The sequence below is a fragment of the Cyprinus carpio genome, chromosome B20 (genome assembly GCF_018340385.1).
Source record: "Cyprinus carpio isolate SPL01 chromosome B20, ASM1834038v1, whole genome shotgun sequence".
In the NCBI taxonomy this organism is placed as follows: Eukaryota; Metazoa; Chordata; class Actinopteri; order Cypriniformes; family Cyprinidae; genus Cyprinus; species Cyprinus carpio.
This window is the reverse complement of record NC_056616.1, coordinates 4,653,443-4,681,261: the sequence shown is the minus strand read 5'-3', so window position 1 is coordinate 4,681,261 and position 27,819 is coordinate 4,653,443. Positions and strand designations below refer to the sequence as shown.

The 27,819-nt window shown below is 37.8% G+C and overlaps 2 protein-coding genes across 7 annotated transcripts in view; one reads left to right on the top strand and one right to left on the bottom strand.

Moving 5' to 3' along the window:
- Positions 1-16,972, bottom strand: part of scara5 (scavenger receptor class A, member 5 (putative)) — a gene marked incomplete at its 3' end in the record, with an annotated part of 71,808 nt that extends 54,836 nt beyond the window's left edge. The window contains 2 exon segments of one of the 2 annotated variants that reach the window (XM_042746451.1): positions 6,463-6,584; positions 16,723-16,972. In XM_042746451.1, the coding sequence (XP_042602385.1) occupies positions 6,463-6,577 (115 nt within the window). 2 annotated transcript variants of the gene reach the window in all.
- LOC109113276 (AT-rich interactive domain-containing protein 1B-like) overlaps positions 1-27,819 on the top strand; it is an 849,861-nt gene that overhangs the window by 515,313 nt on the left and 306,729 nt on the right. The gene's annotated exons all lie outside the window — the stretch shown is intronic.

The window sequence follows — 27,819 nt, the reverse complement described above, 5'->3', positions numbered from 1 at the left end:
CATCACAAAACGAAATACTAAAAACTCACATAAAAATGGCAAAAATGATGAGTTTTTATTGGCTATAACATGCTTTTTTGATGGTTACCATTGTTGTGATGCTCACGCTGATTCTTGATGTCTGTGTGTCTAAATAAAAACTTATTTATTACGTAGCTGTAACTTTTGAAAACATCTGTCTGATTAGGCCAAAATGCAATGTCTTGTATTTTTCATTTAACTTATGTAATAAATAAAGACAATCCAACTCAAGTATTCAGACCCAAACACAACCAAATCATCACATGACCACATTTCCTCTGGTTTGTTTGTCTGTTATAACTCAGTTACCACAGCCACACAAAACCTAAAGCTAACCACTTAAGGGTCAAGATCCCAACTAAAGCTAATACTGACCACTATAATGGTGACACACAAATGGTGATTTTCTCGTTTGGTGATTCTGCTTGTTAAAATCAGGTGTCTTCAATAATAATCAATCATCACTCAATCAAACACCTAATTATCTCATTAACTTCAACACTGCTTCAGTGTTACTTTTAACACTACTTTGGTGTTTATATGAGTCCACACTCAGAGTGTAAAATTAACACTGGGGATTTTGCTGTGTGACTACTGCATTGACAAAATGGAGATGAACTATTGTTTTTCCAAGAGTTAAACAATGATCCAGGAAAGTCTAGTACCAGGACAGGCAAGACTGCCAAGGAGCTTTTGTGAGAGAGAGAGCTGAGATGAAGCAATAGAATAGTAAGAGACCCAAAATTCCTCAGAGGGGAGGTCATTGATTACCCTGAGCCGTGCAGCCTAAGTATCTGATTATAAGAGTTTATTTTCTTCTAAGTGAGACTGCAGCTATGGGGCAATGACATTTTATAAACTCTGGGGAGAAATAATAAAATAGCACAACAAAGAAAATAGAAATAACAAATATTACAGGGTTTGAGGTTAACCCTCTGGGGTCGACATTTTGTGGCATCTTCTCCTGATAACACAGAAAATAACTTAAATTACACTTTCAGTTTTGATTGTACAGATAAGAGCAATACATCAATCAAATCTGTAAAGGATCTACTCTTATTTGTATACACACATAATAACAACAAAACTTTGTGCATTTATAAAATAAAGAAAACAAACAGGGTGCTCTGTCTGCCGCCTTGGTCTGCGGTGATCTTCATTTAGAAAAGCATAATTAAAATGAACTGTAACTCAGCAAATACTCATCAAAGAGACATGAGAGATATATCTATAGAAAGCTTGACATGTTTTAAACTAAGCAAGTCTTATCGAACACAAATATTTTGTGATAAAGTAATCCATATAAAATCTACGCGATGTCCAGTCTTTCACGTCTCCCTTCATTATATCTAATGTGACCACGCCCACACGCTGAGCGCACTATAGATATTATAATCGTCCATGTGAAGCTTGCAGCATGTAAACGCCCACTTCACAGCAAACAAAGCAGCGAGACTGTACCTCACTTTTTATTTTTTATTTTACTGTTTGCTTCGCGTTGAGAGGAATAAGACAGAATTCACCTCAAGAAGATGCGCTGGGAGGAATAAGCTTTGGATTACCTCAGAAAAAAATGCAGCGGCTTGATCCAGCAGAGATCATAAACATGAGTAAGTTTTTTTTATTATTAACTTACTTTTATTAGTTTTCACATAACTTGTACAAATTTATCAGTTAGACTTTTTTCAAAACTATAATTCCTGACTAAATCTATAATCAAGTGAAATATGAAGTTTCATTTACAGCATCTTAATGTCTTAAGTTGCCAGGATGTTTTTTTAATGTTCTATAACATAGAAAGCAATACAATATAAAAGTAATATGAGTTATAATGTTACTAGCCTAATGTCAGTAAGAATTATTAGACAAAACTTTACAGTGAAAGGCTATTCTCTGTTCATGAATATAGCCATATATGTTTATAACTATAGTTTTTGGATTGTATAGGCCTAGATACAAAGCATGCTTGTGTTTATGAATTGAACTAAGCTTCTGTTCATGAATATCTGCTCTAGTGTAAATATTTTGAATGTGTTATACCCGGGATCCTCTGAGGTGTACGTTATGTGATAATTGTGTTCTTTATCAGTTCTAGTATCAGTGACCATCACAATCATGGTAATAATGTAGTTTATTTGTGTAAACAGCATGCTTACTTTTTTATTTCAGATATGAGAATAACAGTGCAAAAGAACCTGTTGCAAAGCGAGCCAATGCAAATAAGCAGCCCACTCAGGAACCTGGAACACAGCTAAGACCAAGCGAGACACACACTCCCATGAGTCTCTTCAAAATGTTTTTTATTTTTTTGTTATGTTCTTCAGAGCACATACGCAATATGCACTTTGGAAATGCCAGGTATGTGATGTTCATTTATATATTTCAACATGACACAATACCAGTCAAAAGTTTTTGAACAGGAAGATTTTTAATGTTTTTGTAAAGAATTATCTTCTGCTCACCAAGCCTGCATTTATTTGATCCAAAATACATAAAGTTGCATTTGCTGAAGCAGTAATATTGTGAAATATTTTTACTATTTTAAATAACAGTTTTCTATTTGAATATATTTAAAAATGTAACTTAGTCTTATTAAAATTTACATTTTCAGCATCATTACTCAAGTCTTACTCCAAGTGTAACAATATTCACTATACCATTCAAAAGCTGGGAGTCAGTATATATAGAAATTAAATTGTATTTGGCACAAAAGTGATGATAAAGACATTTATCATGTTACACACAATGCTGTTCTTCTGAACTTTATATTCTTCAAAAAATCCTGAAAAAAAAAAGAAATCTTCTTAGCTCTTTTCAACATAATAATAATAATAATAATAATAATAATAAATGTTTTTTAAGCAGCAAATCAGAATATTAGAATGATTTCTGAAGTATCATGTGACTGGAGTAATGATGCTAAAAATTCAGCTTTGATTATTCTTAATAAACTGTTTAACTGCACTTGCAAATGAATCTCAAGTTATTTTGTGTGACTGATAAATATATTGGCTCATTATGCAGCTCATTATGCAGGCCTTTGTCTTCTCAGGTGTGAACCTACCTAACATTGTTCGGGAGGCAGACACACTCTTGCAGTTTAAATCTAGATTAAAGACCCATCTCTTTAACCTGCCTTTCACTAGTTCACACTTACATATAATTAGCTGAAGTATTATAATGCATATTTGGCATGCTGTCCAGAGGGAGGGCTCCGATCTCGGAGTTCGGCCTGATCCCAGAGTACTCCCCCCTATATAGAGGTGTAAAATGAACTCTAAGTGGAGGAGATGGGGTGGAGGGGGATGCTGATAAACCGTCAATAGATAGGGGTAAGTCAGCTGTATTTATACCCTAGTGTTGATTATTTTATGCATATTTGGCATGCTGTCCAGAGGGAGGGCTCCGAGCTTGGAGTTCGGCCCGAACCCAGAGTACTCCCCCCAAAAAGCTAAAGAGCAGAGGACAGCCGCTGAACTAAAGACCCCCCCAAATGAGTGCCGAGTTTGGCGGGCTGGGATCTCGAGAAAGGGTCTGAATGTTTGGCCAGGGGGCCCGTGATGGCGGCTCACTTTACCTGGACTGACGGGCCCTGCTGGCCTGCAACAGGGAATAGTTGTAATTTGGAGCGACCGATCAGGCGAGTTTGTGCCTTTCTCTGCTGTGAGACCAATGGTCACTGGACAGAAAGAGAAAACAGGAAAGAGAAGAATGAGAGCTTGATCGGGAGATTTTCTCACACTGTGCCCGCTGTGAGACCAAATGCTCACCGGACGAAAGAGAAAACGTAAGTGCTCCACCGGGAAAGTTCTAGCTGCGTCCACTGTGAGACCAAATGCTCGCTGGAAAGAAGAGAAAACAGGAAAGAGGAAAATGAGACCTTGACCGGGAGATTTTTTCTTACACTCTGTCCGCTGAGAGACCAAATGCTCACTGGACGAAAGAGAAAACGTAAGTGCTCCACCGGGAAAGTTCTTGCTGCGTCCACTGTGAGACCAAATGCTTGCTGGAAAATAGAGAAAATGTAAGTGCTCTACCAGGAAAGTTCTCGCTGCGAGACCAAATGCTCTTTTTTTTTATCTGAGTGAAGTGTAATTTAAAATACAAGAAAAAATACTCGCAAAATTAAGAAAATCTTAGAAATTTCTTTGTATTCTATGCCGTTTGCGACGTGGCTAAAATAATATCAAGATCCTTGTGTCACAACGTCGTTTAACCACTTTCAGCAACCAACGACACCTTTTAGCGACTTACCTAAAAATTTATTTGCAACACGGCCTGTGCCGCTAGCGCCAGAGCTTGAGGCTTGGCTGCATGATGACGCTGCGGCCGGAAGAGCCACGGTAAAAGGTTGAGTCAAAGCGGGAAGCCAGTGAGGCTTTGCTGCAGTGAGATCGGCGGCGCGGCCCAGGCTCATTGGAAGCCTGCTGCTGCGAGCCAGCGCTTAAGGAGAGCCGGGTTTTGTGCACCGCAGAGCAATGGAGGTGTCGAGCGAGGCGAGTTCGAGGCCTTGCGAGTTTTGCCCGATATATTGGCCGCCCTGTTGTTGTGGATTTAGGAGTGAGGTTTGGCGGATTGCTGAGAGACTAATGACTTAGATCCTACAGATCCGCTTTGTTTACCTTCGCGAGAATGGAGCTTTGGAATTAATCGCCGTTTGCCTCAGGATTAAATGTGGTCCAGTTCCCGATTGTAGGAATTGTAGGCACGGCCGAAAGATAAAAGGACACCGGTAGAGGCGAGGTTAAGCCTCAGCGTCGTGGGGAGCGTGTGGCTGGTAGAGCAGAGCGGCGGCCGCAATGAAGCATGGAGCTCTGCGGCGGTGTCTGGCGGAGAAGGAGCAATCCTGGGCCCGGCAGATTGGCCAGAGAACTGAAAAATCCCCATTATAGACCTCGTCTTCTAAATGGGAGAAGCTGAGTCTGCCATATAATGGCAAAAGGTGCAAACCAAATGCTGATAAACCATCAATGGATAGGGGTAAGTCAGCTGTATTTATACCCTAGTGTTGATTATCTTAAGTGTGCTCCACCTGTGCTAATTAGGCTAAGTATCTGATGTGCTCCTCCCAAACCTTGTTAATAAAACATCATTACACATAACACACTAATACGCTTCTAATATCCAAATCCATTAAAGGATTTTTAGGCTGCATTTATTAGGTAAACCGGAACCGGGAACACTTCCCATAACACCCAATGTACTTGCTACATCATTAGAAGAATGGCATCTACGCTAATATTAGTCTGTTTCTCTCTTAATCTGAGGTCACCGTAGCCACCAGATCCAGTCTGTATCCAGATCAGAGGGTCACTGCAGTCACCCGGATCCAGTACGTATCCAGCCCAGATGGTGGATCTGCACCTAGAAAGGACCTCTACAGCCCTGAAAGACAGCGGAGACCAGGACAACTAGATGAGCCCCAGATCCCCTATAAAGACTTTGTCTCAGACGACCACCGGGACAAGACCACAGGAAACAGATGATTCTTCTGCACAATCTGACTTTGCTGCAGCCTGGAATTGAACTGCTGGTTTCATTTGGCCAAAGGAGAACTGGCCCCCCAACTGAGCCTGGTTTCTCCCAAGTTTTTTTCTCCATTCTGTCACCGATGGAGTTTTGGTTCCTTGCCGCTATCGCCTATGGTTTGCTTAGTTGAGGACACTTCATTTACAGTGATATCGTTGACTTGATTGCAAATGATTGCACAGATACTATTTAAACTGAACTGAGCTGAATGATGACATCACTGAATTCAATGATGAACCTGCTTTAAAACTGTCATTTTGCATTATTGACACACTGTTTTCCTAATTAATGTTGTTCAGTTGCTTTGACACAATCTGTTTTGTATAAAGCGCTATATAAATAAACGTGACTTGACTTGACTTGACTTGAATCACAGCATTATGCATGATAGTTGACACCTTCTCTCATAGACCCTTTCTACTAAAAAAGTGTCTTGGAAAATTTTAATCAATATAATGTTTTCTGTGAGCAAGTAAACAAGATCATTTTGAAGCAAACACTCTAGGATTAAAGATCCAGTTCTCAAAACAAATGTTCTGTATGTGTTTTATGGCCTTATTTTGGTGACTTCAAAATTTTAGTTTTTCACTAACCAAGCGTAAACGTTGTTTTCTCAAAAACACAATTATGTACATACATGCTGCTCACATATTATTGTAGCCCAGTCTGTGCTGATTACAATGTTATTAGAATTTAGTCATTTATATGTTTATAAGTAACTGAAAAAAGCACAAATGTCAGAGCATGACAAAACTTCTCCAGGCCCCAAAACACCCTTAGACCCCAGAGGGTTAATTAAGAGTTTGAGTCACAGCAGCAATTTCAAGACAATATGAAAGAAAGGGCTGTCTTGTTCAGATAGGAAATGAGCTCTGTGATAGATGCGGAGCTGATGTGCTGTAAGTTCCTTACCTTCTTCACACAGGTTGAGTTTTGATAGATTCATCCCATCATAGCCCTCCTCATAAAATGAGCTGTTATCCCTGTCCTCATTGGTGGTGGTCAGATACATTGCCTTGTTTTCCATCCACAACCTACTGGCAAAATAACAAACAAAAGGTACAAAAAGTAGCTGATTAATTCAAAGACAGAGCAAGCTGTGACCAAGAGTTTTATTAGTTACATGTATACAATTCTACGATATTTAGCTAGATTTATACAATTTTAACATATAATTTGGTCATATTTACACTTCAAGAGTACTGTCTGACTTTCTCATTAATGACAATATTCTACGATGTAAATGGAAACAACTGCAAAGAGTTCATCAACATACACTACCAGACAAAAGTTTGGACACACCTTCTTATTCATTATAATAGTCAACAAAAACATGGTAAATAACCCAGAATAAGTTTTCCTCAAAGTAGCCACCTTTTTGCTTTGATGACAGCTTTGCACACTTTCTCTCAGTCAGCCTCATGAGGTACACATTCAGGAATTGTCCGCTCACCCTCTCTACGTCTAACAAATACACAGCAGTTAGAACCAAAAATCTCATCTCAAATTATCTAATGTCCACTCCTTGTGATTCTTGGCCCAAGCTTGTAGCTTGTCTTACGAAATAATGGTTTCCTTGCTGCAATTGGGTCCTGAAGGAATGACTCATACAGTCTCCTGAGAACAGTGAAATATGTCTCTCTTGAACTACACAAGCATTTATGTGTGCTGTAATCTAAGGTGCTGTCCACAGGTTGTTTCTGAGGCTGGTAATTCTAATAAACTTATCCTCTGCAACAGAGGTAGCTTTTGGTCACCCTTTCCTGGGACGCTCCTCGTGAGAGCCAGTTTCATCATAGCATTTGATGATTTTGGTGACTGAACTTGGGGATAAATTCAAAGTTCTTGAAATTTTTTTCGGATTGACTGACCTTCATGTTTTACAGGGTTTCCTCCTCCCTACCTGCGGGTTTCACTGTTGGACAGTGTTATTCCTGTTTCCTGTTTGCCTTGCTGGTTTGTGATCATAGCTCTGTGTAGCTTTGTATTTCTTTAGAATCTTGCTATCACTCTCTGTTGTTTAAAGTGATAAAATATAACTTAATACCCACCATATTTCTGATATTATCTTTCAGTCTAATCTGATTAATTTGATTGTTCGCTTTTATTCTAAATCCGCGAGTGCAGCGCACCTGCATCCCACTAGCATTCGTTAGCTTGTCATTAGCTTTTCCATTCGTGCCTTTCGCTGTTTTTTTTTCGTTCTTTTTTCTTTTCTCCTCTCCTCTCCTCTCTCTTGCTACTCTCTCGCTGACAAAGATTTTAGAATTAGAGTCACACATCCAAACTTTAACTGAGGACAGTAAGAATGTGAGGGCTCTAGATACGGCTTTGGATGCGATTAGCTCAGGGAGTCCTGTACATTGTTCGGTTCCGGTAACAGGGCCTCTTGCGGCAGGGCAACTTGGTGACTGTGAGGCGGCATAGTCGCGAGTCAAAACATAGCTCTTCTGTTCCGATCAAAACATTAAACAGGTTCTCCCCACTCAGTGACGCACCCACTGAGAAACCTGATGAAAGTGCTCTAGTTATTGGCGATTCTATTGTATGGAACCTGAAAACAGAGACACCAGCCACCATAGTCCAATGTTTACCGGGAGCCAGAGCGCCTGACATCTTGGCAAATTTAAAAGTGCTGGCTAATGCTAAACGTAAATACAGTAAGATTGTTACTCACGCCGTCGCTAATGATGTTCGACTTCGGGGGAAGTCGTGGCCTAATGGTTAGAGAGTCAGGTTTGATATGCATGGGTTGTTATTAAATAACTCGAGCCGGCAGGAATTGTAGGTGGAGGGAGTGAATGTACAGTGCTCTCTCCACCCTCAGTACCACGACTGAGGTGCCCTTGAGCAAGGCACCGAACCCCCAACTGCTCCCAGGGGCGCCGCAGCATAAATGGCTGCCCACTGCTCTGGGTGTGTGTGTGCACTGCTGTGTGTGTTGGCTGTATGTCACTTTCACTTTGCCAGTCAGAGATCACTAAAAAATAACATTAAAGAGGTGTGTGAACTTGCAAGCATGATGTCAGACACTGTAATATGCTCTGGTCCCTTCCCTGCTTACCGTGGTGATGAGATGCATAGCAGATTGTCATCACTTAAATGGCTGGATGTCTAAGAGGTGCCCGCAGAATAACATAGGTTTCATAGTCAATTGGACGAGCTTTTGGGGCAGACCTGACCTGTTGAAAAGAGATGGTCTTCATCCCTCCTGGGGTGGTGCCGCTCTTCTGTCTAGAAATATGGCACATAGTCTTAAGAGTTTGTACTTGACTAACTGGGGCCCAGGTCAGGAAGCAGACAGACTGGCTAAACCGACCATCTGCTAGCCGCCTCACATCACAGAAGTCAGTTAATTCTCAGTACATAGAGACTCTTTCACCTAGATATCACACTATACCCAACTAAGCAAGCCAGAGGTGACAGCGGCAAGGAACCAAAACTACATCGGTGACAGAATGGAGAAAAAACCTTGGGAGAAACCAGGCTCAGTCGGGGGGCCAGTTCTCCTCTGGCCAGATGAAACCAGCAGTTCAATTCCAGGCTGCAGCAAAGTCAGATTGATTTACAGCGATATCATTGACTTGATTGCAAATGATTGCACAGATACTATTTAAACTGAACTGAGATGAATGACATCACTGAATTCAATGATGAACTGCCTTTAACTGTCACTTTGCATTATTGACACTGTTTTCCTAATTAATGTTGTTCAGTAGCTTTGACACTTTTTTGTTTAATGCACTATATAAATAAAGGTGACTTGACTTGACTTGACTTGACTTGACAGTAATGATGGGCTGTCTTTTTCTGTTTTCTTAAATGAGTGTTTCATGCCATGATATGAATTTGTACAGTAGTTGTAGTAGCACTAATAGGGCTACTGACTCTGTAACCACTCTTCCTCTGCTCAAGACAACTGAAGGTCTAAAGCACATTAAGAAGGCAAGAAATGTCACATATGAACACTTGTCAAGGCACACCTGTGAAGTGAAAACCATTCCAGATGACGACCCCACGGATCTGATGAGATAATGCCATGAGTGTGCCAAGCTGTCATCGAAGCTAAATGTAGCTACTTTGGATGATCTAATGATCTCTTAATGTGCTTTAGACCTTGGAACATTTCCCTCAGCATTTAAGCAGGCTCGGGTAAGCCCACTGCTGAAGAAACCATCTCTAAATCCAGCACTTCTAGAAAACTACAGACCGGTATCCCTTCTTCCATTCATTGCAAAGACACTCGAACGAGCTGTGTTCAACCAGCTCTCTATGTTTCTTGTACAGAACAACCTCCTGGACAGCAATCAATCTGGCTTCAAAAGTGGCCACTCAACTGAGACTGCCCTGCTCTCGGTTACTGAAGCCCTGCGACTGGCAAGAGCAGCTTCAAAATCCTCAGTACTCATTTTGCTGGACCTGTCTGCTGCTTTTGACACTGTTAATCACCAGATTCTCCTGTCCACCCTCAGAAAGATGGGCATCTCTGGAACCGCACTCCAGTGGCTTAACTCCTACCTGTCTGATAGATCCTTCATGGTGTCTTGGAGGGGTGAAGTTTCTAAGTCACAACAACTTGCTACTGGGGGTTCCTCAAGGCTCAGTACTTGGACCGCTTCTCTTCTCCATCTACATGACGTCATTAGGATCTGTCATTCAGAAGCATGGCTTTTCCTATCACTGCTACGCTGATGACACTCAACTCTACTTCTCATTCCAACCAGATGACCCGACGGTAGTTTGCTCGCATTTCAGCCTGTCTGAGTGGCATCTCTAGCTGGATGAATGACCATCACCTTCAGCTCAACCTTACTAAGACTGAACTGCTGGTGGTTCCAGCTAACCCATCGTTTCATCACAACTTCTCTATACAGCTGGGTTCGTCAACCATAACTCCTTCCAGGACAGCCAGAAACCTAGGAGTTGTGATGGATCATCAGTTAAGCTTCACAGACCATATTGCTACAACGACCCGCTCCTGTAGATTTGCCTTATTCAACATTAGGAAGATTAGACCCTTCCTGTCAGAGCAATCCACCCAACTTCTTGTCCAAGCTCTTGTTCTCTCCAGACTGGACTATTGCAATGCTCTCCTGGCGGGCCTTCCTGCATGTACTATCAAGCCTCTACAACTGATCCAGAATGCAGCAGCGAGGGTTTGTCTTCAATGAGCCAAAAACAGCCCATGTTACTCCTCTCCTCATCAGGTTACACTGGCTACCAGTAGCCGCTCGCATCAAATTCAAGGTACTGATGCTTGCCTACAAAACGACCACTGGCACGGCGCCAACTTACCTAAACTCACTAGTTCAATCTTATGGCACCCTCCAGAAGTTTGCGCTCTGCAAGTGAACGACGCCCCTTGTGTTGCCATCCCAAAGAGGTTCAAAATCACTCTCACGGACTTTTTCCTGGACTGCTCCCAGCTGGTGGAATGACCTCCCGATCTCAATTCGAACAGCTGAGTCTTTACTCATTTTCAAAAAACATCTAAAGACTTATCTTTTTTTTTCGCCTACACTTAACCAACTAATACTAGTACTTACCTTTTTTCTTTTCTATCATATTCCCAAAAAAAAAAAAAAAAAAAAAAAAAAAAAAAAAAAAAACCCTGGCTACGTGTTCTGTACTACACTAACTGAGACTTGTCATAGCACTTGTATACCGTTGTTGTTCTCGTTGATCTGATTGTTTCTACTGTTCTCATTTGTAAGTCGCTTTGGATAAAAGCGTCTGCTAAATGATTAAATGTAAATGATTAAATGTAAAATATAAAACTAGGCCATTATACTTTTGTTTTTTTTTTTTTTTTTTTTTGTTGTTTTTTTTGTTTTTTTTGTTGTTTTTTTTTTTGTTGTTTTTTTGTTTTTAGTTTTATTATTGTTTTTTCACAGTTTGATTTTTTTTTTTTTTAATCCTCTAAATAAGAAGGTGCATCCAAACTTCTCACTGGCAGTATAAGTGCAAAATCACACATAAAGAAGCATCTAAATTTGGTTTAAATTTGATCCACATCCCCTGTTAAAAGTATACACAGCAAAATCCCCAGTGTTAATTTAACACTCTGAGTGTGGACTCATATAAACACCGAAGTAGTGTTAAAAGTAACACTGAAGCAGTGTTAAAGTTAATAAGATAATTAGGTGATTAATTGAGTGATGATTGACCATTATTGAAGACACCTGATGTTAACAAGCAGAATCACCAAAGAATACAATCACAATTTGTGTGTCACCATTATAGTGGTCAGTTTTTGCTTTAGTTGGGATCTTGACCCTTGACTTTTTAACATTAAATTTTGTTTGGCTGATATAACTGAGTTATAACAGACAGATAAGCGAGTGAAAGTCATCAGGTGGTGATGATTATGTTTTAATGTAATCATTATTCAACCTGAGTCACTGAATTCATTCATAGACTTTTCTCTGAGTTATGTAACCTTGATTGAATATAACAACTTTCATTCCACAGTGAGAGAGTCTGTGTTTACTATACATTTTGTAAAGGTCCCTTGCAAACTGTTCTGATTTTAAAACGTTTGATGTTTTAGGCACACACAGACATCAAGAATCAGTGTATGAATCTCAACAACGGTGACAAACAGCATATTCAGATAAACAGATCAACTCTGAACATCACAAAACTACATACTAAAAACTCACATAAAAACGGCAAAAATTATGGGTTTTTATTGGTTATAACATGCTTTTTTGATGGTCACCATTGTTGTGATGCTCACGCTGATTCTTGATGTCTGTGTGTCTAAATAAAAAACTCTTTATTTATGTAGAAGTAACTTTTAAAAACATCTATCTGATTAGGACAAAAACGAAAGATATTGTATTTTTTTTTCACCTAGTTTATGTAATCAATAAAGAAAACCCAACTCAGGTATTCAGGTCACTACACTACATGTACATTTTGGTACACTACATCATAATAAATACCACATGATCACATTTCCTCTGTTTTGTTTGTCTGTTATAACTCAGTTATCACAGCCACACAAAACCTAAAGTTAAATACTTAAGGGTCAAGATCCCAACTAAAGCAAATACTGACCACTATAATGGTGACACACAAATTGTGATTGTATTCTTTGGTGATTCTGCTTGTTAACATCAGGTTTCTTCAATAATGGTCAATCATCACTCAATTAATCTCCTAATTATCTCATTAACTTCAACACTGCTTCAGTGTTACTTTTAACACTACTTTGGTGTTTATATGAGTCCACACTCAGAGTGTTAAATTAACACTGGGGATTTTGCTGTGTATATACTATACAATGATAATTAAAGACATGTAAATAATAATGATGATAATAATTACCACAGTGTAAGAAGCACAGCAGGATGAACACATTCCTAATTACTAACCCAGGGCTGAATATTTAAACATCATAAACCAGACCTGTTTGCGGTGTAGCGCAAGTCTGCATAAGATTTAATAAATATGATTAAAAAGTTGATGAACATACTGTATCATACCTAAAACAGAAACCTTTTAAATAGTATTCCCTCTGCAATTCTGAAACTGTGGCCATCAAGACAGTACATGTATTTAACTGGATAAGTTAATTTCAAAATCTGTAAATGACTATTGTTTTTTACGCTATTTCTTTATTTATTCATTTGCACTACTAGTTTATCTACAGAGGCAGCAACCAATGAGTGCAAGGATTCTCTTGGATGTTTAACACAGCATTTTAGCACAGTGAAATATAAAATAAGGTAATACACTGAAGGGGTCATTAAAACTTTTTATATTAAACAATTATGAGTACAGTATCCATCTCATATGAGTGTAAACCATTCAGATGACTCTTAACAATAATACTATTTATTTTTAAATGTGTAAAACCTTTTGTAATTAGCATCAAACTACAAATACATCTTTACTCTAGTGTTTTAAAAGGTATTAGGTTTATAAGGCTGTATGATAGACCAATAATCGTATTCTTTACAAACCCATCTGATCACCCAAAATTGAAAAATCAGTAACCAATATTATTAAATATGGATATTAGTAATTGATCATTATTTTCTAAATTGTCATTAAACATTGATTAATCATTGAAGAACAAGCAGACCTATTATTTGCGTTCTTCTGTGATGATGAAAAACAGAATTATACAACTACTATTATTCACTGCGTTTGTTGTATAAAAATACTAAATATATGCATAAAATTGTCATAACACTGCAAAGTTAGACGACATGTGTGACATATGATAATTAATGACATTTAAACTAATAACAGACATGAACCCACATGACATTATCCAACGTGATAAAAAAAAATCAAACAGGCAGCTAACAAAAATTAAACAAATGTGATATTACACATACACACAAAAAAAAAAGAAGAAGAAGCAAAAAAAAAAGAAAAAAAAAAAAAAAAAAAATATATATATATATATATATATATATATATATATATATATATATATATATATATATATATATATATATATATATATATAGATATATATATGTATATATGTATATATATATGTATATATGTATATATATATATATATATATGTATATATAATATATATATGTATGTATATATAATATATATGTATATGTAGCTATATATATATATATATATATATATATATGTATATGTATATATTATAGATATATATATATATATATTATATATATATATATATATATATATATATATAAATAATACCTGTCCAATATTCACTACTAATTGCTCATAGTGTCCTTCATTTGTAAGTAACTTGGGGTAAGGACACATGCTAAAAGAATATTACTTATTTTACTTTATTAATTCTTTTAAATTTCTGTTTTTATTTTAGGTGTGGAAAGTTATCTCACATGACAAGCATAATATATTATCCTAAACTGCAAATCCTCATGAAAAATATTTGCATTAATCATTAAAGATTGTGTAGTTGAGTCATTAAATGCATTTTTAATTAAAAGCTATACCTAGTTTTATATTTAGCATTTGTTTAGAGCAGGGATAGGCAACGTCGTTCCTGGAGTGAGTTTAACTCCAACCCTAATCAAACACACCTGAACAAGCTAATTAGGGTCTTCAGAATTACTAGGACTGCATGCGTTCCAGTCTGTTTTCTTATTGTAATTGTAAAAACTTTATTGTCCCCCATAGGGGCAATTTGTTCTGCAGCATGATAACACCACATACAAGACAAAGACATACACAACATTAATAGCACATTGGGAAGTTATAAAAAAAAGAAAAAAATTATGCCCTTCACTCTTCCCTCTGCAAACTTCCCTTTATCTCGTTCACTCGGATGTACGTCATTGATTACGTTGCATGAGTGCCCACTTCTGGTGGAACCCTTGCATTGGGCTGAACTGGAACGTCCTAAGCCCTTGATCACTTAGAATCTGTTACAGAGCTGGTTTATTGTCTACATTTTCCTCTTACAAATTTGTTTGGTGCAGTATTCTATATGTATATAGGTATGCCTGGGCTGTTATAGAAGTAAAAACCAAAATCATTTATATATTATAGACTTGTTTGGGGTGGGGATAAATGAAACACAATGTGCAATGACGTCATAATCGTGTTGCATTGTGGTCTATGGAGTGGCCTGAAGTGTGCATATGAAGCAGACTCGCTCCCTCGGTCAAAATCGAGGGGTCGAGGGTTTGTCCATATAAACTTCCCTAGTCCACTTCACGAAGTGGAACGCACTTCAAAATGGCAGCAGGGATTCCCCCGAGGGGAAGTGCTTAGGGAAGTTTGGAACGCAGCCTAGGGCAATAGGCAGGTGAGGGTGTTTTTCAAGATGCAACTCTGCAGGACATCGGCACTCCAGGACCGACGTTGCCTATCCCTGGTTTTGAGCATCAAAATGAGCATGTCTTCAATGATCCTTAAAGGAAATATACACAAAAGAACATACTGTTGATTAAACATTATCACAATCTTAATTTATATAGTACATGTTGCAACATTATAATATAATTTAAAACAGGTCTATTCTCCATCACTGCAATGCTGGCGCATTGTTTCTATGAGAAGAAAGCTCAAACAAAAGAAAAGTTTGACAAATCCACTTCTGCTTGAATGGCCATTGTAACCACTGTCTACTTCTTACAAAACAAACAGAGGCCAGTTTGAAAATGTCATTAAAAAGCACTCTATCTGGTCTCTCTGATTACACAAGTGCACACTGACAGTTTGGCGCAGAGTGTGGACAGCACTGTGAGCTCATGTGGCTGCTATGCAACTCAGATTACTGTAAATCTACTGGATAATGGAGACCATGAAAAAAAGAGAGCCAACCTCACTGCTCTGCAAACCTCCTTTTCTCTCTGTTCCCACATCTGTCTCTAATATTTGTCTTTTTTCACTTGACTGCATCTTACATGAGAAGTTGCATATCTCTGTTGCAGCATTCCGTTCCCAACTAAAGTAAAATAACAATAGTCATCATAATCACAGTGACTTCTAAGGGAGGACAGGTTCATCAGTAATGATGATAAATGACCCCACTTAGCCATGTCATGGGAAAGGAAGATTCTGGGCGATCAATATTGGTGAACTGGGGTTATTTAGACTGGCCTATGTTTTGCTCATCCCATACATTGCATAGCAGAAAACATTGCATTCTACATTCATGGCACTGCATTACATTGCTAAAATCTGCAATTACAATCCAAGTTAAACCAAAGTTTTTTGGGTTTTTCTACATGTATATGTATGCATTTATGTGCAACTTACTGTACTATTATGTATTAAGAAAAAAGGGTGACCTCTCTGCACACCATAGTTGTATCTCAAACGACTAACATTGGTGCAATAAAAATAATATAATACATATAACAAATCCCTTATACATTCCCTCTATATACCATCTGAGTTCATTAAATCTAGGCAAGAGACCAAAAGTGGTGACATTCCAGTAGCAGACAAATGCAAACATTTCTGCAGAATTGCACAGTTTATCTATTACTTACTACACATAAGACGTGCACTAACAGAAAATACAGAACCTGTTTTTTATCGCAGCCGCTTTTGGGTCACGAAGCAGAAAGACAATTCCACAATACTGAGGATAGAATACGAAGACATCTACAGAACGTACATAAAACATTCGATCTGTCAACTCTGAGCTACATCACATCACCAGAAGAAACAAGCCGTTTGTGTCATTACCGGAGTGCAGTGGGATGAAGCCGCAGGTTCTCGCTCAAGCTGATGCTCACTGGAGGAGAGCCGCGCAAATGTCCGCGAGTTAAACTTCAGGCTTCGTTTTTACTGCCGCGCTCTAAGGACATTAGATCTGCGCAACGTTTTTCTCTGTGTTCTGTGTACAGAGCAAATATATTCTTGCCTCAATCCATCGTCTAGCGTCTTTCGCGTTGAGGAAAGTGTCCGATTTCATGTGACTCCCACATGTGGGAAAACACACAAAGTGCTTCCCAGGGTTGCCAGATTGGGTTGACTATTGCCATCACTATCAGTAATGTTACGTGTACTTTCAGAGCAGAAAACCGCTTGTTGCAAGAAAGCTTAAAGTCACCATGAATTCAAAATTGACATTCTTATTTTTATGGAATATTGCAGTGTTCGATCGTTTTAAATGGCTTATCCATATGACAACAATAATCTGTTCCACACAGACAATGCACTGTCACAGTGTTTGGGAATAGTCACGAAAACATTTTGAAGAGAACAAAACATTAAGGAGCATCTTGCAGGCGTTTTGCTGTCTGGAGAGCATTACGTTGCGTTATCAGGAACTGACACTGTATCACCATCGTGCCTTTTAGTCAGGTGAGAGAGAGAAGGCTCGTTTGAGATGAGCAAATCTGTGCAGAACCGCCTTGTAGAGGGACGCACTTTCTTTCCTCTGACTGGCCTGACTTCTTTATTGTTATTATTAATATTGTTGTTGTTGTTGATGACTTACATCAGAACAGTACAATGAGAAATATTCAAATGTAAAACAAAAAACGATAAACATTAATAAATTAAACAGTGCCAGAGGACAGTAAAAGTAATAAATAAATAAATAAAACATTAAAAAAGGGCCTCACTTTATACATTAGCATACCTGCTTACAACATTATAAGTTGTAATAGCATTTTTACTTGTGCAATTACACAAGACATTATAATAAAGCTTGAAATCATTTATAAAATTGTAAAATTTGGTTTGGAGCCAGACCACTTCATTTTATGAATATGAAACTTTCCAATTAAAATGAACAATTATATGAAATATCCATTATCTTTCTCAAATCCATGATCATTTGCATGCATTATTACATCAAAACCACTTAACTGCAGAGAAATGTTACATTTCTTCTTTATAAAAAGCTCCATATAATCCTAAATTGAATGAAAAAAATACATGAAATATAGTTTCCATTTTACCTTTACAGAAATCACAAGAGTAATCAATATCTAATTTAAAGTGTTCAAGTACATGTTTTACTGAATATATTCTGTGCATTATTTTAAAAGAAACCTCTTTTACTTTGTTATTAATATAGAATTTGTCCACTGCTCACTTAGCTTTACGCCAGATCACATCTACAAATTCAGAAGATCACAAAAAATGAGCTGGAGGATAAACAATATTATTAAGTATATTCCTGATATAATTATTTTAGATTATATTTTGTATAATATTTGTATTACCAATAAATATTTTACTCTTGATCTCTACAATATTCAGATAATTTTCCTGTGGTGTATTTCTGAGAAGGATCAAAACTTTTTTGAGGGATTGCATCCGTCACAGGTGCAAATTCCTTAGGTCTTTCAAACTGATAAAAAATTGTTTATATGTTAATAAAACTTCACCATTGTTTAAGAGCTGGCTAACTTATATAATATTGTTTTCAAACCAGTTATAAAAAAATAAAGATTTATTTTTGTATAGGATGTCTTTGTTGTTCCAAATATACCTCCTTGGGGAGAAATTATGTTTATAGACCAGAGCCCATGCCATAAGAGCTTATTTGTGGAATTTTGCAAGCTTAAACTGTATTTTTTCAATTGAATAATTGTACTTGAACAAAAATATATCACTGTTATGTTTAAAAATAGCATAAAATGTATTTTATCAGATAATGTGGCTTGTTTTTCCAGATAAACTCAATAAGCATTTTATCCAGTTGTTTGATACCTTTAGGGGGAATATCCAATGATAAAGACATAGACTGATCTAGATATTCCTTCTGCGTTTGACAGGAGTACCCACCCCTGAATTGACAAATCCCTTTGCAACCATAGTAAACCTCTTACTAGTTTTAGTAATAATTGGGTTGAAATTTCAATCATTACACAAATATTCATCTTTACATATAACGACTCCCAGATATGTAACTTGGTTTAATTGGAATAGTTACTATGGAAATTAGTTAAACAAAATTTTTGTAAAAGGAAACAGAATTGATTTATTCATATTCATTCTTAGCCCTGATACTTCTGAAAACTATTTTATGCAGTTCACTGCTTTAATGATTGCATGCCAGTCTTTCAAAAATAAGGCAGTATCATCAGCAAACTGACACAACTTAAATGTTCTCCCTAATGCAGTAATTCCTAAAATCTCCCTTTTAACGTGAAGGATCATTATTTGTATTGCTAACAAAAACAAAAAAGGGGAGACCGGACACCCTTGATGACTGCACTGACTTCAGGCGTGATGGGAAACAACTTGCTGATGACACAGCTTGATGTCTGTTGGTTTGACCAACTGTGATTATGTGCAAACAGCAAAATCCCCAGTGTCAATTTAACACTCGGAGTGTGGACTCATATAATTGGTGATGATTATGTTTTAACATAATCATTATTTGACCTGAATCACTGAATTCATTCAGAGACTTTTCTCTGAGTTATGTATCCTTGATTGAATATAACAACTTTCATTCCACAGTGAAAGAGTCTGCGTTTACTATACATTTTGTAAGGGTCCCTTGCAAACTGTTCTGATTTTTGTTTTAGGCACACACAGACATCAAGAATCAGTGTATGAATCTCAACAACGGTGACAAACAGCATATTCAGATAAACAGATCAACTCTGAACATCACAAACCTACATACTAAAAAGTCAAATAAAAACGGCAAAAATTATGGGTTTTTATTGGTTATAACATGCTTTTTTGATGGTCACCATTGTTGTGATGCTCACGCTGATTCTTGATGTCTGTGTGTCTAAATAAAGAACTCTTTATTTATGTAGAAGTAACTTTAAAAAACATCTATCTGATTAGGAAAAAAATTAAAGATATTGTTTTTTTCATCTAGTTTATGTAATCAATAAAGAAAACCCAACTCAGGTCACTACATGACAATTAGTCCAAATCATAATAAATACCACATGATCACATTTCCTCTGGTTTATCTGTCTGCTATAACTCAGTTATCACAGCCACACAAAACCTAAAGTTAAATACTTAAGGGTCAAGATCCCAACTAAAGCAAATACTGACCACTATAATGGTGACACACAAATTGTGATTTTCTTCTTTGGTGATTCTGCTTGTTAACATCAGGTTTCTTCAATAATGGTCAATCATCACTCAATCAAACACCTAATTATCTCATTAACTTCAACACTGCTTCAGTGTTACTTTTAACACTACTTCGGTGTTTATATGAGTCCACACTCAGAGTGTTAAATTAACACTGGAGATTTTGCTGTGCAGCTATAAATTATATATTTCCAAAGGTTTTGACTGTGATATCTCTGTAGGGATATTTTATCGTCATCATTTCAAAAATTATAATTTCATTATGTAGCAAATCAGCTCAAATGGGGCATATTAATAATTAACCATAACTAGTTATAATTAATTATAAATATTTAGAATATCCACTGAAAGTATTTTCTTGACATTTCAGTGTTAACTGACTGTCAATTCTAAAAACGTTAATTTCCTGGTTAAGGAAAATAACTTTCTTATTGTACAATATGACTCAGAGCATGTAGCAAAAATCTGCATGATTAGGGACTCCAGTTATGAGCAAATAATGAACAGCTTCAAGTGTGATACAAGTAAGACATTATTAACTACATAAACACTTAAACTAGTCTAACATACAGACACACACACACACACACACACACACACACACAGTTGGCATATGAAGAGGGATAAAAGTTTAAGCACGTAAAGAGAAGTGAAATAAAGACATGAGGCTATGGTACAATTTGATATTCAGCAGATCTATGGCCTGAAGGAAACATCAGTTTCTTTGTTTAAACATACCTTTGTAAAAGGTGCAAATGATACATAATGTATCAATTAATAAGACTAAGTTTGATACTTGCACGTCTCGCCTGTTTGAAAGAGAGTGTTGCACTTTGGGGCTCCAGTAGATTGGCTGAAGTTAGGTGATGAGAAAGAACCATTTCGAGTCAGAGGATCTTGATGAATGGAAAGTCAAGGCCGAAGGCCTGGCACAGGCTTAAGGTTTGCTGAAGAGTTTCTAGCTCACATACTCATTTTCTTTCCATCCTTATCCACCGGATCTAACAGAACTGCAGATTGCCATCACTGTGTGGTATGGCGCCTGCAATGAGTCCTGCGGGAAGACTCTTCAAGCATAGTGAGAGCAGCTGAGAAGATTGTTGGTGGCTCCCACCCCTCCCTCCAGGACATTTATGGAACTCGTCTCACCCGTAAAGCTCTCTGCATTACAGGTGATATTACTCACCCGTCACACAGCTTATTCAGGGGGGAGACTTGGGAATTTCTAGGCCAGGAACAGCAGACTGAAAAACAGGTTCATTCGTCAGGCTGTCAGGAAGCTGAACTCACCCCCCCCCCCCCTCTTTTTATTCCCCATGCACCACTGAACTCTGAACCTCAGCTCCCATTAACAAACTGGGACATGCACCAGACACTTGGTACAGCATTGGTCTGCTCACTACCTCATACAGCGGTTAATTGACCTCATTCAACTACCTCTTCTGTCAGTTTAAATAAAGAACTGCTCGCTGAGATTTTTGACACTTTAATCAGACTGAATATGCTCTTTTGCACTACAATCATTATATCTGCACTGTTTACTTCACTGGTTTGCTCTCTATCTGCCATGTGCCGTGTGCTGCTTTACTCATCTTTCTTTTTACATGACCTATTTGTAGAAGAATCAGAATCAGAAAGAGCTTTATTGCCAAGTATGCTTACGCATATGGAATTTGTGACATAAGCTTCCAGTACACAGAGACAACAGCAACAAAAAAACAAAAAACAAATTGCAAATAAATAAATTGTATGAACAGTTGTGCTATAGATGACAATGGATTGGAATAGAGCAAGATGCAGAGATGTACTTGGATGGAGGGGTAACAAATAAATATAAGAATATTGCACATTTTTGCATAAGTGGTGAACATTTAACTGTTCATGAGGTAGATTGCCTGGGGTAAGAAACTGTTCTTGTGCCTGCCTGATTTGCGGCTTTGAAGCGCCGGCCAGATGGCAAAAGTTCAAAAAGGGGGTAACTTGGATGAGAGGGATCCAGAGTGATTTTCTGAGCCCTTTTCCTCAATCTGGATGTACACAGTTCTTGAAGGGTGGGCAGGGGAGCACCAATAATTCTTTCAGCAGTCCGAACCGTTCTCTGTAGTCTTCTGATGTCTGATTTTGTAGCTGAACCAAACCAGATAGTTATTGAAGTGCACACACAGCAAAATCTCCAGTGTTAATTTAACACTCTGAGTGTGGACTCATATAAACACCGAAGTAGTGTTAAAAGTAACACTGAAGCAGTGTTGAAGTTAATGAGATAATTAGGTGATTAATTGAGTGATGATTGACCATTATTGAAGAAACCTGATGTTAACAAGCAGAATCAACCAAAGAATACAATCACAATTTGTGTGTCACCATTATAGTGGTCAGTATTTGCTTTAGTTGGGATCTTGACCCTTAAGTATTTAACTTTAGGTTTTGTGTGGCTGTGATAACTGAGTTATAACAGACAGATAAACCAGAGGAAATGTGATCATGTGGTATTTATTATGATTTGGACTAATTGTCATGTAGTGACCTGAATACCTAAGTTGGGTTTTTTTTATTGATTACATAAACTAGGTGAAAAAAAATACAACATCTTTCATTTTTGTCCTAATCAGATAGATGTTTTTAAAAGTTACTTCTACATAAATAAAGAGTTCTTTATTTAGACACACAGACATCAAGAATCAGCGTGAGCATCACAACAATGGTGACCATCAAAAAAGCAAGTTATAACCAATAAAAACCCATAATTTTTGCCGTTTTTATTTGACTTTTTAGTATGTAGTTTTGTGATGTTCAGAGTTGATCTGTTTATCTGAATATGCTGTTTGTCACCGTTGTTGAGATTCATACACTGATTCTTGATGTCTGTGTGTGCCTAAAACAACGATCGTTTTAAAATCAGAACAGTTTGCAAGGGACCCTTACAAAATGTATAGTAAACACAGACTCTTTCACTGTGGAATGAAAGTTGTTATATTCAATCAAGGATACATAACTCAGAGAAAAGTCTCTGAATGAACTCAGTGATTCAGGTCAAATAATGATTACGTTAAAACATAATCATCACCACCTGATGACTTTCACTCGCTTATCTGTCTGTTATAACTCAGTTATATCAGCCAAACAAAATTTAATGTTAAAAAGTCAAGGGTCAAGATCCCAACTAAAGCAAACACTGACCACTATAATGGTGACAAGCAAATTGTGATTGTATTCTTTGGTGATTCTGCTTGTTAACATCAGGTTTCTTCAATAATGGTCAATCATCACTCAATTAATCACCTAATTATCTCATTAACTTCAACACTGCTTCAGTGTTACTTTTAACATTACTTCAGTGTTTATATGAGTCCACACTCAGAGTGTTAAATTAACACTGGGTATTTTGCTGTGTAGTAGGAATACATATATCCTCACAAAAACTAATATAGGATGGTACGGTCTCTGTGAGTTCGTCCAGATCGGTGGTAGCAGCTTCAAAAACACTCCAATCAGTGAGGTCAAAACAAGCTTGTAAATCCTGCTCTGTTTTGTTGGACCATCTCTTTACAGTCTTTACTACAGGTTTAGCAGATTTAGGTTTTTGCCTGTAGGTTGGTAAAAGATGAACCAAACAGTGATCAGAGAGTCCTAAAGCGGAACAGAGTGATATGCATCCTTTATTGTGGTGTAACAGTGATCCAATATATTACTGTCTCTGGTGGGACATGTGACATGCTGTCTGTATTTTGGCAGTTCACGGGAGAGATTGGCTTTATTAAAGTCCCCAAGAATGATTAAAACAGAGTCCGGGTGTTGTTGTTCTGCCTCTGTGATCTGATCAGCGAGTTTCTGTGAAGCCAGGCTTACGTGCGCTTGCGGAGGGATGTAAACGCTCACCAGAATGAACGATTGAAACTCCCGCGGCGAATAGAACGGCTTGCAGTTGACAAAAAGCACTTCTAGATCTGAGCAGCACATCTTCTTTAACACGGTTACATCTGTGGACCACCGTTCATTGATATAAAAGCATGTCCCGCCGCCGCGCGATTTCCCCGTTGATTCTGCGTCGCAGTCCGCTCTGAACAGCTGAAAGCCCGGCAGATGGAGCGCGCTATCCGGTATGCCGTCATTGAACCAGGTTTCCATGAAACACAGAGCAGCAGAGTGTGATAAATCCTTATTTGTCCGGGAAAGCAGAAAGAGTTCGTCCGTTTTGTTGGGTAGAGAGCGGAGATTTGCCAGATGGATGCTAGGCAACAGCGTTCGAAATCCGCGCTTCCTGAGTCTAACGAGCGCGCCAGCTCGCTTTCTCCGTTTGCGCTTTTTGAAGCGTTTGATCAGCGCCGCTGCTCCACCGACAACAACGTTCAGTAAAGCGTCCGAATAATTGAAATCCGGTAAAAGATTTTGTGGTGTGTTCTGCCGGATGTTCAGCAGTTCATCCCTGGTGAAACGGATCGTGTTTGACAAACAAAAAACAGGAAAAACGAACAAAAACAGTACAAATACTGGAGAGCCAAGCACTGAAGCAGCCATCTGCGGCGCCATCAAGGTAGAGTATATTTGTATATTGTATATTGTATATTTGTATATTTGTATAGTTGTACTTTTTATTTTATTATCTGTATTTAATGTTCTACTGTTAGTGTTATCTGTATGCACCAAGGGTCTGAGAATAATGCAATTTCAATTTTCTGTATGTTTGTACTGTACATGTGGAAAAATTGACTTGACTTGAATTCATAGATGCTCAACATGGCAAGATTACACATAGGCAAGATTACATGAACGAGTGGTTCCATCACAGGCATGCATAAAACAGTCAAATTCAACAGACAACAGCAATAATATACACAATGACCTGAAGGACATGTGTGTTTATTCAAAGAGAGGTTTTCTTATTAACTTATTAGAGAAGAGTCCCTTTTTATGGGCATTATGTGTCTGTTTTAGAGAGACTTGAGTTAAGAGTTGCTTTGCCCGCATTCCATTGAGCCATAAAACTAGTGTTATCAGTTAGTTTGCCTTTGGTTGCTATGGAACCAGAGGCCTGTTCTGCCTTTTTTTGAGGTGTTAGTGCATTTTGGGGGAAGGATCCATAGACCCTTTGGTTAGATGAGGGGGTGTTAGATATTATTTGTTAAATATAACAAATATTTGTGTGTCTGACTGGTCCAAATGCTACAATTACAAAATAAATTCTAAAATATGTGTCTTTATTAAACTAAAAATTTACATAAAACCCATCAATGGGGAAATTAACCATTTTCATGCTAATAAGAAGCAGGGGTGCCATAACAAGGGGGATGGTTAGGACTAGGGATGCGCCAAAATTTTCCTCAATTTACAACCAATGGCATATCGTCTATATAAGGAAAAAGGGCAGTATAAGAAAAAAAATGATGGTTTATTAATTAACTGCGTGAAGGCACTGAGCTGTATAATGTCTGTTGCATAATCCTAGTGCTGCTGTCTGCACTTTAATGCTAATCAAACAACAAAAGACAAAGGATCGCACACTATTCTTGACTTAATAACTTTTCATAAGTGTAGTGGACCTCAACTGAATGATGACCAAAACTTTACTGATGTTTTGTTTATTGCACATTATTATATCCTTTTTCACTCCAAAAAAAATTACCATAAGAGCTAAACAAAACACAGCATGATAAGTGCACATTAAACTCTCTCTCTCAGTTGCATTATCATTAACATACAGCGAATTACACAAAACACTTATTACAACTAAGAGTAAACAAATAGATACAGATCTCATGCCTTTTCGGGGGATGCTTAATAAACTGACAAACTTTAAATCTGAAGAAGTGCATGCTTTCATTACCCATATAGCTCTGTAGACTAGAAATCATGTCAAAATGATATGGGGGTGGTTAGAGTGTTGGACTTGCAATCCAAGGGTTGCAAGTTCGAGTCTCGGGCCGGCAGGAATTGTAGGTGGGGGGAGTGAATGTACAGCGCTTTTTCCACCTTCAATACCATGACTGAGGTGCCCTTGAGCAAGGCACCGAACCCTCAACTGCTCCCCGGGCGCCGCAGCATAAATGGCTGCCCACTGATCCGGGTGTGTGTTCACTGCTGTATGTGGGCACTTTGGATGGGTTAAAAGCAGAGCACGAATTCCGAGTATGGATCACCATACTTGGCTGTATGTCATGTCACTTTCACTTTCACTTAAAAATAAGAGTCCAGCCTTAGTAAAGGAAATTTCATGCATATTGTAATCAATTCTGCCGCCACTAGGGGCACTGGTGAGCTTCCTTAATGAGGATTAACACCTATTCTGCCACCACCTTTAATTCTTATGGAGCCCCGCACATGACATGCAAGAAAAAATAAATAAAACGTGCGCACGATTTGCTAATTCATACACACAGTTTACTATTTCGTTCTCTTGATTTATAAATCATGTGCACGATTTAGCAAATCGAGGGAACGAATTAGTAAATCGTACGCAAAATTTATAAACTGAGTGAACGAAATAGTAAATCGAGGGAATGCAATAGTAATCATGTGCATGTTTTAGTACATTGAGGGAATGAATTAGTAAATCATGTGCACAATTCAGCCTACCATTTTTTCCTGCATGCCATGTGCGGGGCTCTGTAAATTCTAACCCGGTCTGGTCCGGGAGGAGCACTCAAAAAACACACTCAAGAGCAGGAATTACAAAAGAATACACTTTTTATTAACAACAATAGCAGCCGTTTGACATTGTCTCACTTGAATATCCTGATTACATACACTGGTCATATCATTAACTTCATTAAACCGTGAACACACATTTAAAAGAGAACCAGAGTACTCATTCCAAATTCACAGCAAACAATAAATAGTATAAAATCTCATGCAAATCACACTTAATTAGAAACCCCAAGCCTAAATCACATGCCTTATGTGTAATAGCCAGCACAGGCAATCAACATAAAATTTGGTAATCACCAATGCCTGAGCACAACAATACACATAAATCTTATATAATAAATAAAATAATTTCAGACTTCCCTGTCCACGTCCTACGACACCCTGCTATCACTGTGAGGACTCAACCTTCCTGTTGTGTGTGGGATTTGTACAGATTGTCAATTTGCTTTTGGGAAGATTATCAATTTTCCCCCGAAAGAGTACTAAAGCAGTTCTGCGAAGTTTCTGTAGTGTAGTGGTCATCACATTTGCCAAACACGTGAAAGGTCTTCAGTTTGAAACCGAGCAGAAACAACTATACCCTTTTGAAGAAAAGTGTGGGCCTTTAGAAAGCGTCACATTTTATGCATTTTTAACCGAACATGTACCTAAAGATTTCAGTCTGTTTTCAGTCAATAGGTTTCCGTAGTGTAGTGATTGTCACGTTTGCCTCACACGCGGCAGCCAGTCACGGAAAGGTGTAGAGCGCTGACTAGCCAATAGGAACGAAGGAAATTCCAGGGAGGCGGGATGAGTAAAATACACACAATTAGAGGTTCGAATCCCACCTCAGCCAGAAATACCATAAAATAAATTTGTATTAGTTTTTCATCTAGATACACTTTAAGTACGATTAACATATAATAAACAAACTTTGTGAACAAAGATAAAATAAGTCTTGTAATAATTGTTCTTTTGTAGGATGTACAAAATGTGCAATGATCTTAATAAACATTTACGTTGTGACGGGAAACAAACTACAAAGCCCAAAATGCAATGCATCAAGTGGGAGGAGTCAGTAGGCTGGAGGAAATGGAGAAATCAAATCAATTTAAAGACAGGTGTGTGGGTGCACGT